The sequence below is a fragment of the Myotis lucifugus genome, unplaced genomic scaffold, assembly GCF_000147115.1.
Source record: "Myotis lucifugus unplaced genomic scaffold, Myoluc2.0 scaffold_36, whole genome shotgun sequence".
Lineage (NCBI taxonomy): Eukaryota > Metazoa > Chordata > Mammalia > Chiroptera > Vespertilionidae > Myotis > Myotis lucifugus.
Genome location: NW_005871084.1, coordinates 4,729,435 through 4,746,285, shown reverse-complemented (window position 1 = coordinate 4,746,285; position 16,851 = coordinate 4,729,435). Strand labels below are relative to the sequence as shown.

The 16,851-nt window shown below is 42.1% G+C and overlaps 1 protein-coding gene across 1 annotated transcript in view; it reads right to left on the bottom strand.

Moving 5' to 3' along the window:
* The window catches only part of CDH20 (cadherin 20), a 199,324-nt gene that overhangs the window by 52,391 nt on the left and 130,082 nt on the right, over positions 1 to 16,851 (bottom strand). The window contains exon 2 of the mRNA XM_014454426.2: positions 3,866 to 4,267. Coding sequence (XP_014309912.1) covers positions 3,866 to 4,093 — 228 coding nt within the window. The 5' untranslated portion in view covers positions 4,094 to 4,267. The remainder of the gene's footprint in view (positions 1 to 3,865; positions 4,268 to 16,851) is intronic.

Here is a 16,851-nt window from a genome sequence, read left to right as displayed (position 1 = left end):
TTCGCCTGAGCCGGCCACAGCCGCAGGTGCTCGTTGATCGCAGGCAGCTTCGCCCGGCCAGGCTTTGTCAGAAAGGACGTCTGGAAGGTCATCAGGAAGATGTCCAGTGTAGTCTAATTAGCATATTACCCTTTTATTAGTATAGATAATGAACTCACAGAAAGAGAAACAAAAAAAATCCCATTTACCATTACACCAAAAAAATTAAGATACCTAGGAATATACTTAACTAAGGAGGTAAAAGACCTATACTTGGAAAACTACAGGACATTGAAAAAAGGGATAGAGGAAGACATAAACAAATGGAAGAATATACCGTGTTCATGGATTGGTGGAATCAACATAATTAAATGTCCATACTATCCAAAGCGATCTATTGATTCAATGCAACCCCCATTAAGATACCAACGGCATATTTCACAGACTTAGACAAACTCTCCAAAAATTCATCCTATCTAAAAAAAGAGGGAATATGCTAATTGACCCTCACACTGTCGCAAAGATGGTGGCACCCACAGCCACAAGATGGCGGCGCCCAGTCCCCTCAGCCCTGCTGTGTTGGCAGGCACGTGGCAAAGCCGGGCCCGCCTGCCTCCCGAGTCCCCCAGTCCCCTCAAGCCCCCCAGCTGCCCAAGGCTGGCCCGAGGCTCAGGTAACCAGGGCCGCTGAGGCTTGCACTGCCAGCAGTGGCAGCAGCAGATATGTGATGGGGGCATCACCTTCCCCTGATGGCTGGGTCGCCTCCCACCCCTGAGGGCTCCTGGAATGTGAGAGGGGGCAGGCCGGACTGAGGGACCCTCCCCCCCTCCAGTGCATGAATTTTCATGCACTGGGCCTCTAGTATTGAATAAAAAAGGACCCCGAATAGCTATAGCAATCTTGAGAAAGAAGAACGAAGTTGGAGAAATTATAATACCAGATATCAAACTATATTACAAAACCACTGTTCTCAAAACTGCCTGATACTGGCACAAGAACAGACATATAGACCAATGGGACAGAACAGAGAACCCAGAAATCGACCCAAGCCATTATGCTCAATTAATATTTGACAAAGGAGGCAAGAGCATACAATGGAGTCAAGTAGTCTCTTCAGTAAATGGTGTTGGGAAAATTGGACAGATACATGAAAAATAATGAAATTAGACCACCAGCTTACACCATACACAAAAATAAACTCAAAATGAATAAAGGACTTAAACGTATGATGGGAAACCATAAAAATCTTAGAAGAATCCATAGGCAGCAAAATAATCAGACATATGTCTTAGCAATATCTTTACCAATACAGCTCCTAGGATAATGGAAACTAAGGAGAAAAACAAACAAATGGGACTACATCAAAATAAAAAGCTACTGCACAGCAAAAGATACCATCAGCAACACAAGAGAGCTCACTGCATGGGAGAATTTTTGCCAGTGTTTTATCCGATAAGAGTTTAATCTCCAAAATTTGTAGGGAACTCATACAAATCAGAGACCGTGTTATGAAAGCAACCAAGGTTAGAAATTTAACAAAAGGAAGATAAACAATCCAATCAAAAAATGGGCAGTGGACCTAAATAGACACTTTTTGAAAGTGGACATACAGTAGGCCAAGAGACATATGAAAACATGCTCAAAGTCACTAATCATCCAAGAGATACAAATCAAAATGATAATGAGGTACCATCTCACACTGGTCAGATGGCTATCATCAACAAATCAACACATAACAAGTGCTGGCAAGGATGTGAGGAAAAAGGAACCCTCTTGCACTGCTGGTGGGAATGCAGACTGGTGCAGCCACTGTGGAAGACAGTATGGAGTTTTCTCAAAAAATTAAAAATGGAACTCCTATTTGACCCAGTAATCCCACTTCTAGGAATATAACCCAAGAAATCAGAAACACCAGTCAGAAAGGATATATGTACCCCTATGTTCCTAGCAGCACAATTTACAATAGCTAAGATTTTGGAAACAGCCTAAGTGCCCATCAGCAGATGAGTGGATTAGAAAACGGTGGTACATCTACACAATGGAATACTACACTACTTTACAAAAGAAAGAATTCTTTCAATTCGCCACGGCATGGATGGACCTGGAGACCATTATGCTAAGTGAAATAAGCCAGTTGGAGAAAAATAAATATCACATGATCTCACTCATTTGTGGAATATAAAGAACAACATAAACTGATGAACAAAAATAGATCCAGAGACAGAGAAGCATTGAGTTGACCATCAAACCTCAGAGGGAAGGCAGAGAGGGGTAAGAGATCAACCAAAGGACTTATATGCATTCATATAAGCATAACCAATAGACACAGACAATAGGGGGTGAGGTCATGTACTAGGGGTGGAAGTGGCCGGGGAGAGGCCAATGTGGGAAAAAGGAGACATACTTAATATTTTAAACAATATAGAATTTTTAAAAAATCACAAGGTGGTGAATCCTCCCAGGGAATGAGTTTGGGTAGCAAAGAGGCCCAGGGCAGAGCTTATAAGACCTCCAGTAATTGGGGTCAGGGTGAGGACCAGCAAAGAGGCTGAGAGGATTGTGAAGGTTGTGAAGCCAAAAAGGATCATGAGTCAAGGAGGAGGAGCTGGCCAGCAGTGTCACTCAATAAAAGGAAACCATTGGCTTTGGTAGTGGGAAGTCCTTAGGAGCATGGGAAACAGCTTTAGTGCAGTGGTGGGGTTAGAAGTCAGGTAATTGGTTTAAGAAGTGAGTGGGAGGGCCCAGCTAGTGTTGCTCAGTGGTTGAGCATCAACCCATGAACCTGGTGGTCATGGTTCCATTCCAGGTCAGGGCATATGCCCGGGTTGTGGGCTCAATCCCCAGTGGGAGGGGAGCATGCAGGAGGGAGCTAATTAATGATTCCTCTCATCATTGATGTTTCTATCTCCCCCTTTCCCTTCCTTTCTGAAATCAATAAAAATATATATTTAAAAAAAAGTGGGTGGGAGGAAAGCGTTTATATAGACAACTCTTGAAAAGTTGTAGTTCTCTTATTATCCCCATTAGACATTTGAAGAAACAGAGGCTAATGGGGCTTAGTGAACCTGTCCAAAGTTACTCTGGAAGCCCTTGGCCGAGCAGGTCTGGAACCCACATGTGTCTCTGAAACCCATATTCTTAGCGTTTGTGCTAAACAAGTGTTTAAGTTATTATTTAAATGAATTATTTATTTTTTAATTAGTTCCTTGTTTCCCATTTTCTCTAACCTTGGTTGCTTTCATAACACGGTCTCTGATTAACAACCAAATAATGTAAACATAGGAGAAAGCTTGGATTAAAAATAAAATGATAGATATATCAAGGGAATTTGAGTATAAAGTTTGTGAGTATATTCATTGATTGTCTCCAGCTATCCTTTAGGATAGAGCACATGCTAAGATTTTCTGAAATGAAGAATGTTGTATTCTCTTCCCTCCCCCTTAAATTTGGGCCTTAGGCTATACCTGTGGAAATGCTTTGAAGACAAAAGCAAAGCAAAGCAAAGCAAAAAAGCCCTCTGCTTCCCCCTTTGCATTCCCTAGTTTCTTTCTTCCCTATCCTGTCATTCCCAAGACTGTTGCTTCTTCTTTTGGGACTTGAATGGCTCTTGCAGGGGCCCAGGCTTTCCCTCCAAATCCCACTCACACACCCCCTCTCCACTCAGAACAGATGCATGAACAAGGAGACAAGGAGAGAAATCTTTTCCTTTCTGACTGGTTATCTGACAAAGTAAAAATTAAATTCAGCTAACTGTCAAGTAACATACCACTCATTAAAATTGTTCCTAGGCTTCAGACACAGGCTAGGTGAGCTTTCATATTCAATTCATACTCAATTTCAGCATTCAATATCCTGATCATTTATCTTTCTCTTTGGCAGTTCTTACCTTCCCGACATACAAAGGGTCAGTTCCAGTGTACTCTTCCAAAACAAAAAACTGGTTCCAAACCCAGCTCCTCTTTGTCCTTGAGTGTAACTGTGGCTTGTCTGACAGGAGCGCTTTTAATTTGCCTGGTGGTGTTGGTGTGCTCGAGAGAACGGTGGTCGTAAGGTCCATCAATCCCCAGAAGTACAAGGACAAGCCAAGTCCAAGCCAGCTCTTTGCATTGCTCATTCTATCAGAAGTCCACGTGGGAATGCCAAGTTTTCAGAAAGTAAAGTACAGGATGGTAAGCCACTGGAACTTGAGTATTTTGCAAGTAAAAAAAAAATAATAACACAGTTTATTGGATACTTACGCTTCCTAAATGAGATCCCAGTTCAAGTCAATCTGCTTGAAGTTGACTTCCTGTCAAGTTAAGGAAAACACATTGTAATGATGTCAATTCTTTCCTGTGGGATTGTAGCAAGCTTTCAAGAAATGTCACTACTCAGTTTTCTACTCAACAAATTAAAGAGTCATAACATGTTATTGCTTGGGAAATGTTTGACTAATAAATAATACTTTGATAAAAGAACAATTTTTCTTGCTATAATCAATCCCAAACCTTTGGATATGAATTTCAGTGGGAATAAAAGTAATGCATAAATTTCTTCTCATTGGTAGTGTAGCTGGAGGGTTATGCTGTATTATTGATTGGCTTGAATTAATAGTGTGCACTTTGAAATATTTATGATCAGCCAGCCTTCTAAACTCTTAAAAATCGTATCCATTTCCAAAATTTATAGCTAATAACTAATATTTTCATTAATCCAACTGCTTTTCTTGGCTCATTAAAAAACTAAAAGCAAAATTTAACTTTTTTTTTTTTGCCACCTACAATTATCTTGTGCGGCTCCATGTTACTGATAATATTAGGAATCTTGGATTTCGTTTCTCAGCAGCCATGGATCACTTCTGACTTTAATCATTCTCTTAGCTCATAGTGGAACTCGAGTTTCACACTCTACTGCTTCGTCTCTGATGCACTGATAGGAACTGCTAATGTGACCTTTCTAGGATTTGAATGGTCAGCTAGTCATTGCATCATTCACATGAGACTTTAAAATGCTGTTAGTCCCATGTTACTGTGGGCATGCTAAGAGTCTAGCCTTCACGTTTTCCCCCACTGAAAGGATGTGGATGGCAAAAGGATATTGACTTCTACTCTGGGGACATCTTTTCATCAGTTAAACTTCTTTTGTTCTGTGAAGTCAGATTAGCTTGTGACTTCACTCCTCTGCTGTGACCTCATCAATCTTTTCTTGAGCTGGGCTTAATGAGATGGTATAGCATTCATTCAAGCCACTCATGCCAAAAACAACCAAGATGTCACTGTTAATGTGGAGAACTGCAGTTATCGTCTCAGAACAAATGTGTGTATTTGGGGATTTCAGACCTTTGCAATGAAATAATGCTGCATTTCTCCAGGTGGTTTAAAATGAATGCATTGATGCTAGCTCAGTTACCACCTTCCACCTATCATCGTCAGCACTCATTTTAGCTTTCCTCCCAAATACGAGCTTATTAACACGAACAAAGGAATTAAAAAAGATCTTATAATTATTTCATACAATATGCCATTTCATTTCTGTACAAGAAATCACTTCAGTGAGGACTGAGAAAGAGGGAAAAGCCGAGGAGGACTATAGAGTTTTTGAAACAGAATGGGAGGCTGTGCCTCATAAGTTCTAGCTCTGAAGGTGGATTGATTGTTCAGTAAAAGCAAGCCAAGTGTGCCTTATTTAGGGTGATGTGTTTGTTAATAAAGAACAATGGCATGCCAAAAGGTGAGTTACCAAGTATTAGTGCTCCCCTCTCTTTGGACCAATAGATAGAAACCCAGCTCATGTTTCTCTGATTCCTAAGGGGAAATGTTCTGGAAGAAGGAACCTTAACCCAGGATATGAATCAATGACAAAGATTGGTGAGAAATAGCTAATAGAAGATAAAGGATATTGCCAAAATAAAAAAGAAATGTTGCCAGAATACTATGATTGGTAACCGTAAAGGGAATATTCCATTTGTTGTGCGATTGAAACTTAAGAGTCAGTCACTTTTAGCTCTTTCATTCTATCTTCATTACCTCTGACTTGTTTACTTCGATGCATTTTTGTTCCTCATCTGTTAAGCAGGGACAATACTGCTTCTCCCACCTGCCTCAAGGACTACCACAGGGATCTGTTGGGGTAATGCAGGTGAAAGCACTCTGAAAATGACTAAGGTGCCCACTGGCATTTGAGCAGTCACATAGGAGAAATGACCTAGGTCATGTATAAAACTGATGAAGCTAAACCTGAAACATATTTCCTGGATATTTTTTTGGACCAAAATTCTGAAAGGGCTTAATGTATATATACATTATTTCATGGACTTCTACATCCGTGGTAAGTTCTACTGTTTAGTGAGTTCTAGACCAGTCTAATTCTGTAATAACCAAACATTGCTTTTCTATATGAGGAAAATTAATGAACTGGTTATTGGAAAACTCTCTAGAATAGAGAAAATTATTATTTTTGGATGGCATTCAATAATGATAGAACTCAGCTTATATACTCTAATATATTTCCTTTAATGTCTGTGTTTCATAAGTGTACATTTTGCCTAAGAATTATTTTCACTTGTTTATTTTTTTCTGGCTAGTTTTAGCACATTGCTTTGGATTTGAAGTGCACAGGTGCACATATATGGGTGGGGTGTGCAGATGTCCCCTTTCTTGCTTCCACTGGCTAAATTTATGAACAGAATGAGATTTGAGGAAATTTTGAGGGATTTTAAGTACTTTTCCTTATATTCTCCTATCTCTTACAAAATGGACATGCATGCTTGCCAATTAAAACTCCCTTCTTTACCTAGAGGTGTCATCTGCAGACATCAAGGGAGAAAACAGCGATCTTTGGAATCTTTGTGTTGAGTGTTTTGTAGGTGCAGCTTTCATCTCTCTCCTGTCCACTTTGGCCTCCTACCCTCCAGTGCAAAGCCCTCCTGTTCTTCTCACTGAGCATTGTCAGCTTTGGCCTCCTATACTACAGTGTAAAGCTTTGGAGTGTTCTTCCCTCTCACTGAGCATGTGCAAAAGTGGCCTCTGACTGTTTAGGGCTGGAGCTCTTGGCCATCCTGTGAAAGCTCTGATGGCATGTGTGCCCCTCTCATGTCTCCTTTTACAAACTTGAACCATCAAAGCCCACAGCTTCCATAAATATTTTCTATGTTAAATAACTTGATAGCTACAGTTGATGCAGAACACTTTATTCCTTCTTTTTCATGGTGGAATGCAATGAAAAATACTTCCTAACTTTTTAAAAAAATTATCTTCTTTTTATCATTATTGTTGAGATTATTACGGATGTCTCTCTTTTTTCCCCCCATAGCTCCCCTCCACCCGGTTCCCACCCTACCCCAGGTCATCGCCACCCTATTGTCTGTGTCCATAGGTACTGCATACATGCATGTAAGATCTTTGTCCAATCTCTTTCTGCACCGCCCCACACCCTCTTCCCTCTGAAAACCGTCGGTCTTTCCATTTCCATGCCCCTGATTCTATTCCATTTACCAGTTTACTCTGTTCATCAGATTTTTTATTCATTTTATTTTTAGATTCACTTGTTGATGGATATGTATTTGTTGTAACTTTGTTGTTCATAATTTTTTATCTTTACCTTTATCTTCTTCTTCCTCTTCTTAAAGAATACCTTTCAGCATTTCATATAATACTGGTGGTGATGAACTCCTTTAGCTTTTTCTTGTCTGTGAAGCTCTTTATTTGACCTTCAATTCTAAATGATAGCTTTGTTGGGTAGAGTAATCTTGGTTGTAGGTCCTTAGTATTCATCACTTTGAATTTTTCTTGCCACTCCCTTCTGGCTTGCATAGTTTCTGTTGAGATATCAGCTGACAGTCCTATGGGCACTCCTTTGTAGGTAACTAACTGTTTTTCTCTTGCTGCTTTTAATATTCTCTCTTTGTCTTTTGCCCTTGGCATTTTAATTATGATGTGTCTTGGTGTGGTTCTCTTTGGATTCCTCTTGTTTGGGGTTATTTGTGCTTCCTGGACTTGTAAGTCTATTTATTTCACCAGGTAGGGGAAGTTTTCTGTCATTATTTCTTCAAATAGGTTTTCAATATCTTTCTCTCTCTCTTATTCTGGCACCCCCATAATTCGGATGTTGGTCCACTTGAAGTTGTCCCAGAGGCTCCTTACACTATCTTCATATTTTTGGATTCTTTTTTCTTTTTGCTCTTCTGGTTGGGTGTTTTTTGCTTCTTCATATTTCATATCACTTACTTGATTCTCGGGATCCTCTAGTCTACTGTTGAATCCCTGTGTATTATTCTTTATTTCAGTCAGTGTATGCTTAATTTCTGACTGGTTCTTTTCCATTTTTTTGGCATTCTCACTAAGATCCTTGAAGGTCTCATTAAGTTTCTTGGAGGTTTCTAGAAGATTCTTGAGTAACCTTATAATGGTGGTTTTGAACTCTATATCCATTAGTTTGCTTTCTTCCATTTCTTTCATTTGTGACATGTTTCCTTGTCTCCACATTTTGGCTGCTTCCCTGTGTTTGTTTCAATGCATTGGGTAGAGCTGCTAAGTCTCCTTGAGTTGATAGAGTGGCCCTGTGTAGTAGGTGTCCAATATGGCCCAATGGCTCAGCGTTCCCAATCACCTGAGGTAGACACTCTTAGTGTACCCCTTTGTGGGCTGTGAGCACAGTCTTGTTGTAGTTGAGCTTTGATTGCTGTTGGTGTCACTGGAGGAATTGACCTCCAGGCCAATTGGCTATGGGGACCAGTTACAACTACAGTGGAAGAGCTGCTGTGCAGGAGACACCCTTATGGAGCAGGACTTGCTTCAGTGGGGCTTTGGTGCTCACTGAGTCTGCCCCTTGAGTGTGTCACTTATGGATATGAAGAGTTGTAATCTGGTATGATCTCACTCTGACCACTGGGTACACTGGCTCTTGGGTCTCCAGGGAGGTGCAAAGTCAGCCACTGCCTGAGGCCACCCAGCAGGAGCTACAGAGAGATCTGCAGATTCCTCCTTTTTGTCTTGGGTTTGGAAGTGTCCATGCAAGGCCCAGCTGTGAAGCAAGGTAGGCTGGTGCTGGTGCTGGTGCTGGTGCCAGCCTTGGGCCTTTTATTGATCGGTTTGGGGTTCCCTAACCCAGCTGCAGCTTGTCTTACAGGTTTTAGGCTGAGAAAGGACAGGCCATTCATATGCAAAAGCTTCTGCACACAGCTTGGGTGGGGTTGTAAATTGGGTGGGATAGGGTCTCAGATAATCACCAGGGTGGAGCAAACAGAAATGGCTGTCAGTTAGCCCTGCACCAGGGAGGTCCCAGCATGGGAACAATGACCACTATGAGCACCTCCATCTGGAAGAAAGCTGCCCCCAAGTTCCTGCCCTGATGCCAGACAGTCCAGTTTCTCCCCATATGTGTCTGGGTCCCCCAGAGCCTCGCCTAGCACTGGAGCTCAGAGGAAGTGGGAGCTTGTAAATTCAGTTCGTGGTGCCAGCCTTTTAAGAGGAGCAGCTGGGTCTCCAGCAGCCTGTGTGTCACTCAGCCCCAATTCATACTGGTTTTTATAGTTTGTAGTTCTTATGACACATAGGGAATTCTTTCCCCAGCTCTGGAACTCTGGGCTGGGGGGTCTGGTGTGGGGCTGGGACCCCTCGCTCCTCCAGGCAGTCTCCACAGAGGCGATCTCCTTCCTGGCACACCCATTCTGCACCTCCGCACCTCCTACCAGTCTCTATGTGCTTTCTTCTTTCCCTCTCTAGTTGTAGTACTTCCACTCAGTCAGCGTTCCCATGGTTTTGGATGATAGTTGTTCTGTATTTTAGTTGTAATTTTTATGTGGTTGTGGCATGCAGCAAGTGCAGGCATTTACCTATGCCGCCATCTTGGTTCCTTCCCTGCCTAACTTTTTAGAAAGTAAAATCTGAGTTAGCTATATTCTTTTCACACTTAGAGCTGTTTTTATACAAGTGAAGGGGAAATCATTCCTATCAGAAATACCAGTTTGCAATTAATATAAATAATATGGTTCTCATATTCATGTTTTTCCCTGCAGGATAAGAATAGCGATTATGTTTGAAGGTGAGCTAATTTCTGCTGTTCTTATAAAAAAGAGGCTAATGTATGTATATTTGTGTATATAGATCTGCTTTAGAGGACCACATATTCCACACGAAGACTACATTAGTGGAAATTGACTTCTGTGTTAAATGAGTCTTTTAAAAGTTTCCCCCCATACTGCCTGAAGAAAGCAAATAGCTTAGTAATGAACACAGTAGGAAGAAATTAAAGTTGTACATAAAGCGTGCTCTTGGTGAATTGTTTATTTTGTTGCTTGAATTCGTTGTGATATTTAAAGTTGGGGGAAGGGATGGTTACTGCTTTCTTATTGAAATGCACTGGGCTTTTATGGTTTCCCTCTGATTTCTTTCTTCATTATTCCAGTTTTCCCGAGCTTTTCATGGTTAATGGAAGTACTACTCAGTAAACTCAAATGGCATCTCCAGAGTAGCAGAAAATCAGTTGCTTCTGCTAGTGACTCCCTATGAAGGGAGTGGGTGTTAATTTACTGATATGGCCTTATGCGTTTTTACAAGTAAATACAGACAGTGTATCATGGTTTTAGTCAGCTAGACTTCTTAAGCTACCACTTTTACTTATAGTAAGAGCCTTAAAAATGCACTTAAAAAGAAAAGAAACTTGTGAAGATTCTAGATATGCAGGAGACCATGAGGTGCATCATCATTAAATCAGAGACAGCTCAGTGCCACGTTACCCTGCTTCTCCATCAAGGTTCTCTCTTGAGAAATACAAACTAATATATTTACTTAGAAGCGAGAATACTTCAGTATAGAATATAGAACCCACAGAGAACAAAACAGGTGGTATGGGTATGAAGTGGAGTGAAAAATTCATATGGTGATGATATCTTTGAACATGTACAGTTCATAGGCAACAAGATTTCCTTATGCAATTCCATAAAGAAAATATTTTCAGTGCTTCTGAAAACAAACATCCAACACCCCTGAATCTGGATGTGTATGTCTGTACTACTGACCAAAGCCTACCACTGAGGGTCTGCTTTGGAAAGAGTGTATATAGTATGGTTTTGTAGGCTGAAAATGAGACAGATCTCTGACTTACAATTTGTTTCATTTACTGCAGACTTTCCATGTCATGAATAGATGCTTCATCCCTCTTTTGTGGCCATCAACTCACCAGCCTACTCAAAGCTAACTACAACCAACTCTGAACAGAGCCAGAAGAGGTCGTCCAGGTACTTGATTTCCTGCATTTGGGTTATACTCTCACTTCTACACTCTTCCTCCACATCTCATTTGCCTCATGACTTTGCCCCCATTCCCAAAGTTAACATTTCTGAAATGGAATATACCTTAAAATCAGTGTTCACATTTAATGTGGTCAAATTTTCTTCCCAACTCCTCAAAGAAGCTGTAAACAAATTGATGATGTGACTGGATTTGAGGAATTATGTATGGTATTACCTTCTTTTATAATTGAACAGAAAAACAAAGCATACTGAATATCAATGGAAATTTCTTAGATAAGGTGGCCATCACTCTTACTTATTCTAATTTTGATTACTTGTATTTCCATGGATTCTAAGTTTCTCAAAAACTATGGAAATCCTGAGCCTAAAGGTTCAGTTCTTGCAGTGTTCACTGAAGCTATTCGCAGTCTCTGAACTCTTCCCTTTCTCACCACTCCTTCTTTTGTCTCCTGTTCCGCCCACAACCAAACTAGTTTATGAGAGGGAGTGCTTTTTTGAAATCCAAAAATGGAACTGTGGGGTTGATGTGGTTGAGAGGGATGTATAAGAATGGTTTAGTTGAAGAGTTTGGGAGCAGTATCTGGTTTTATATAAGCGTAGACGTATGTGTGTGTCCATGTGTGGGTGAGAGGAGTAGAACAAAAAAATGGAAAAAAGCTTGAATTATGTAATTAAAAGCTGGCTTTAAAACACCTGATCAGTCCCTTATAAAACGTGCTTTGTGTGTCCCTAGCTCAGGTCACAAATAAAGGAATTTCCACTTTAGAAATCCTTTCTTTTGAGTTCATGGCTAATTCGTCTTTGCTTTTCATTCTCATTATAATCAATTTTTCCCATTGAGGGATGCCCTATCTTTCTTTCCATATCCTCCAAGGATGGGAAATAGGTTCTTACTGATCCTTTCACACACATTTAGTATCTAGGAAATGTTTTAACCCCAAAGGAATCAGGAAGTTTTTGACCTACTTTACCCTTCTTTCTGTTTCACTTTTAATCAAAGCTAATGAAATTGCAGTTCAGTCCATGGGCAGTTTCTCTGACTACAGTTAGACAGGAATGATCAATTTTTAATTTTCAGAGTTGTCTCACATGTTCACTAATTTTTAGTCTTACGTGACATTTATATGACATTTATAATTGCATTAAATTTGAACTTGTTCATTTCAAAAAAGCATGTATTTTAAATGTAAATCATTGGCTAAAGATTTTTGATAAGAACTTCCAAATAATTACTCAGTGTTTTCTCTTAGAACTTTGCCTTTGTATAGAACTTTAGGAAGGCAGGACATTTCTGTAGCCTTCCCTGGGCCATAAAGATTAATCCATAGGAAGAAGAATTTTGGGTAAATGTTTGCTACCTACATGTTCCCTTTCCCTCCCTCAAGGTATTTACAGTTTAGAGGGGGTGATACTATCATTCATACTAGAAGCAGAAATAGAAGTAGGCGTAGGCATAGGCATAGGCATAATACCATTACTTGCAGTGATGATAGTGTTGTAGCAGCAGCTGGAGTAGCAGAACTATAGCATGGAGCAGGGATCCTCAAACTACCGCCCGTGGGCCACATGCAAATAAAAATACTGTATTTGTTCCCATTTTGTTTTTTTACTTCAAAATAAGATATGTGCAGTGTGCATAGGAATTTGTTCATAGTTTTTTTTTAAACTATAGTCCGGCCCTCTAACGGTCTGAGGGACAGTGAACTGGCCCCCTGTTTAAAAAGTTTGAGGACCCCTGGCATGGAGTGTTTATTCTGTGCCACGCTGTGTTAAGAAATTTACATTTACTTTATTATTTAATTTTTGTAAGAATTTCATGAAAAGGTATTTATTTCCCATTTTACAAAGAAACAAACTAAGAGTAGTATGCAGCATTGCTCCTCCCAGCTTATTGAGAACTGATTTGCACATTCTTCCCAATTCCTTGAAATCATCAGTGGTGTATTTACACCACAGCTATGGCAAGTGCTCCATAACAATGAAGTGGATGAACTGGGATTCTTCTTCAGTGCTTCTGAAGCATGTACTTCACATATGACTGACTGTAACATGGATCTGTTTGTTAATGGCCACAAGACCCCTAGGTCAGGTCCGAAGAGGGAGAAATGATGTCTATTAGGGAGGAAAAGGTTCAAGGTAGCATATAAACTAGACCTTGAAGAACAGAGAGGAATGTATTTCAAGTGAAAGAAAATGCAAGTGCAAAGGTTGCAGATGTAGGATGCAAAGGGCCTGTCTGGGAGAAAGGGGTCCATTCAGGAGAGTAATGAGAGATGCAGGCCAAAACCATTAGGAGCTTTGAATATTGCTGGACTGAAGTGTTTTAATATATTTAGTTGTGCATAGTGAGCAATTAAAAGCTTTTGAGCATGCAAACATAACTGATTGAATCTCTTTTTAGTCGTGTTGCTGGAGAGGAGAGAGGTGGTGGGAGAATCAGTTGAGAGTCCAGGGAAAACTGTTATGGAGAACTTCAAACAGGGATCCCAGGTTTGGAAAAGGTTGGTGAGCTGTCTGAACTCCAGGCAGAGTCTCCAACATTTGCATATAATAGATTTGAAAGTAAGGTGTGTGTGTGTGTGTGTGTGTAAACAATGGTTTTAGACTTAGGGATAAAAAATTCTTCTTTGGCTAATTATTACTTTCATTCTCTTTTTAGTACAAAACTTCAAAGCATCTTTGGGCATAAAGAATGGGAGCTCCTTCCTTCCTCTCTCTTATTCCTTCCTCTCTCTTAGAGCTGTTCTCCTTGCTCCTGAGTATACACACTGAGCAGGCTCACTGATGCTGGCTGACCTGGGACCTACTGGGTAAAATTGATCTAGAACTTCACTCAGCTAGAAACCGTTTGACCTCACATATTGTTCCTTTTACTTATTGTTCCTTTAACCGTAATCTCACATTGGGGTCATGGGCATTTTATTAACTTTTAAAAAATATTCTGTAAAATTGTTAATATTACAGATAGAAAACTGAAAAGAGACAGAACATTACATGCCCAAGGTCATCACGTAACTCTTCTTTGTGCCCTGTCAAGATGTGAGAGCCTGTCAAGATGTGAGAGCCCATTTTTTTTTTTTACTCATTTTCATATCCTTCAATTGGAGAAATAGAATTTAGGCACTTCACAGTTATCGGAAAGTGGAAAATCTACTCTAACACTATGCCAGGATGAACTAATAGAGTGAGCTGTGTTATGTTAGAATTAGCTTATCCTAGACCAGTGGTCGGCAAACTGCAGCTCGCGAGCCACATGCGGCTCTTTGGCCCCTTGAGTGTGGCTCTTTCACAAAATACCAACTTCTGCGCATGGGCCATGAAGTTTCAATCGCATTGTACATGCGCGCCTGCACGTGGTATTTTGTGGAAGAGCCACACTCAAGGGGCCAAAGAGCTGCATGTGGCTTGCGAGCCGCAGTTTGCCAACCAAGGTCCTAGACTGATATTATATGTCTACAGATCCCATTACCTTTGTAGGAGGTAATCGTAGAAGACATTGTCTATAAGCCCGTGATTCAATATTCTCTTCTTGATACACCATCTCTTGATCTCCCCAACAGAGCATGCCCAGCTGTATGCATGTGACAAGAGTGGGATTTTTTATCTATAGAGTACAACAGTAACCTATTTCCAATCCTATATAATAAAGAGCTAATATGCTAATTAGTTCAAACAGCAGAATGACCATCCGGACGACCTTCCAGACAAAGCCGGGGCTGCGAGGGGCTGAGGGCCAGCTGAGACTGTGAAGGCAGAGTCCCTTGCACAAATTTTGTGCATCGGGCCTCTAGTCTAATCTAATAAAAGAGAAACATGCAAATTGACCACACCTCCGCCACGCCCCAAGCCACGCCCATCAGCCAATCAGAGTGACTATATGCAAATTAACCCAACCAAGATGGCAGCCGGCAGCCATGGAGCTGGAGCAAGCAGGAGGCTTGGTTGCCCCAGCGATGGAGGAAGCCAAGCTTCCGCCTGCCCTGGCCAGCTGTGGCCTCCGCTCAAAGCAACAAAGTTTCAATTATAGAAGATAAATAAATCCCAGATTCCTGCTTCCAGCCAGCCTTCACTGGGAGCTTGGGTGGCTGGGGGCTGTGGCCAGCCTGCAAATAGCCATCAGCCCCTCACCCAGACTGGCCACACCCTCATGGGGTGAGGGTCCCCGCTGGGGGTCTTGGCCAGCCTGCAAACAGTGATCAGCCACTCACCCAGGATGGCCACATTCTCATGGGGTGAGGGTCCCCACTAGGGGGCTTGGCCAGCCTGCAAACAGCCATCAGCCCCTCACCCAGACTGGCCAGGCACCCCAGCAGCACCCCCCACCCTGAAGGGGGTGTGGCCAGCCTGAAAATGGCCTTCTGCCCCTCACCCAGACTGGCCAGGCACCCCAGTGGGGACCTCCACCCTGAAGGGGCTGTGGTGAGCCTGCAAACAGCCTTCAGCCCCTCACCCAGGCTGGCCACGTACCCCAGGGGGGACCCTTACCCTGAAGGGTCTGTGGCCAGCCTGCAAACAGCCATCAGCCACTCACCCAGGCTGGCCAGGCACCCCAGCAGGACCCCACTCCCTGATGCAGGACACCCTTCAGGGCAAAACAGCCAGCCCTCACCCATGCACCAGGCCTCTGTCCTATATAATAAAAGGGTAATATGCAAATTGACCCTAACAGCAGAATGACTGGGAATCACTGGTCAATATGACACACACCGACCACCAGGGGGCAGATGCTCAATGCAAGAGATGCCCCCTGGTGGTCAGTGCACTCCCACAGGGGAAGCTCTGCTCAGCCACAAGCCAGGCTGATGGCTGCCAGTATAGCGGTGGTGGTGGGAGCCTCTCCCGCCTCCTCAGCAGTGCTAAGGATGTCCGACTGCAGCTTAGGCCTGCTCCCCGCTGGCAAGTGGACATCCCCCGAGGGCTCCCAGGCTGCCAGAGGGATGTCTGACTGTCAGCTTAGGCCCAATCCCCCGGGGAGCAGGCCTAAGCCAGCAGGTGGTCATCCCCTGAGGGGTCCCAGACTGTGAGAGGGCACAGGCCAGGCTGAGGGACCCCCCTGAGTGCACAAATTTTTGTGCACCAGGCCTCTAGTTATATATAATAGTAATACAATCATGGGGCAGAGATTGGTTAAATGTCCTCATTTTTCTGGACCATTTTTATTCCTTGATGTTTCTTTAATAGTGTTCTCTAGCTCAGTAACTGGAGCCACCTTTCAAGCAAAGGTGTGAGGTGGTCTTAATTTGGACTCTGAACAGAGCCCTCCTGCTCCTCCCCTCAAAATCTAGTTCAATTAGCTTCTGATAGAATCATTGGAGGATCATAGTGGACATCACTTCCAGGTTGATTCCTGATATCTTTCTTTGTTGGGTCTCTTGGTTTGCTTCCTCTAGCCCAGAAATGAATGGCACTTCTAGTCATCAAAGTAGAGATTCAGACATCAGTGTACCCTGACTCCTTCCATCCCCCAACCCCACCCATATCTGGTTACTTAAACCTCAGAGTCTACCAATTACACCTTCTAAGTCTTCCTCAAATCCATCTTTCCTCTTCATTCCTTCTGCCATTACTGTAGTTCCATTTTTGTAAATGTCCTACATTCACCACTGCAACAGCTTTTAGCTGCTGTCCCTGTTCTACCCTGT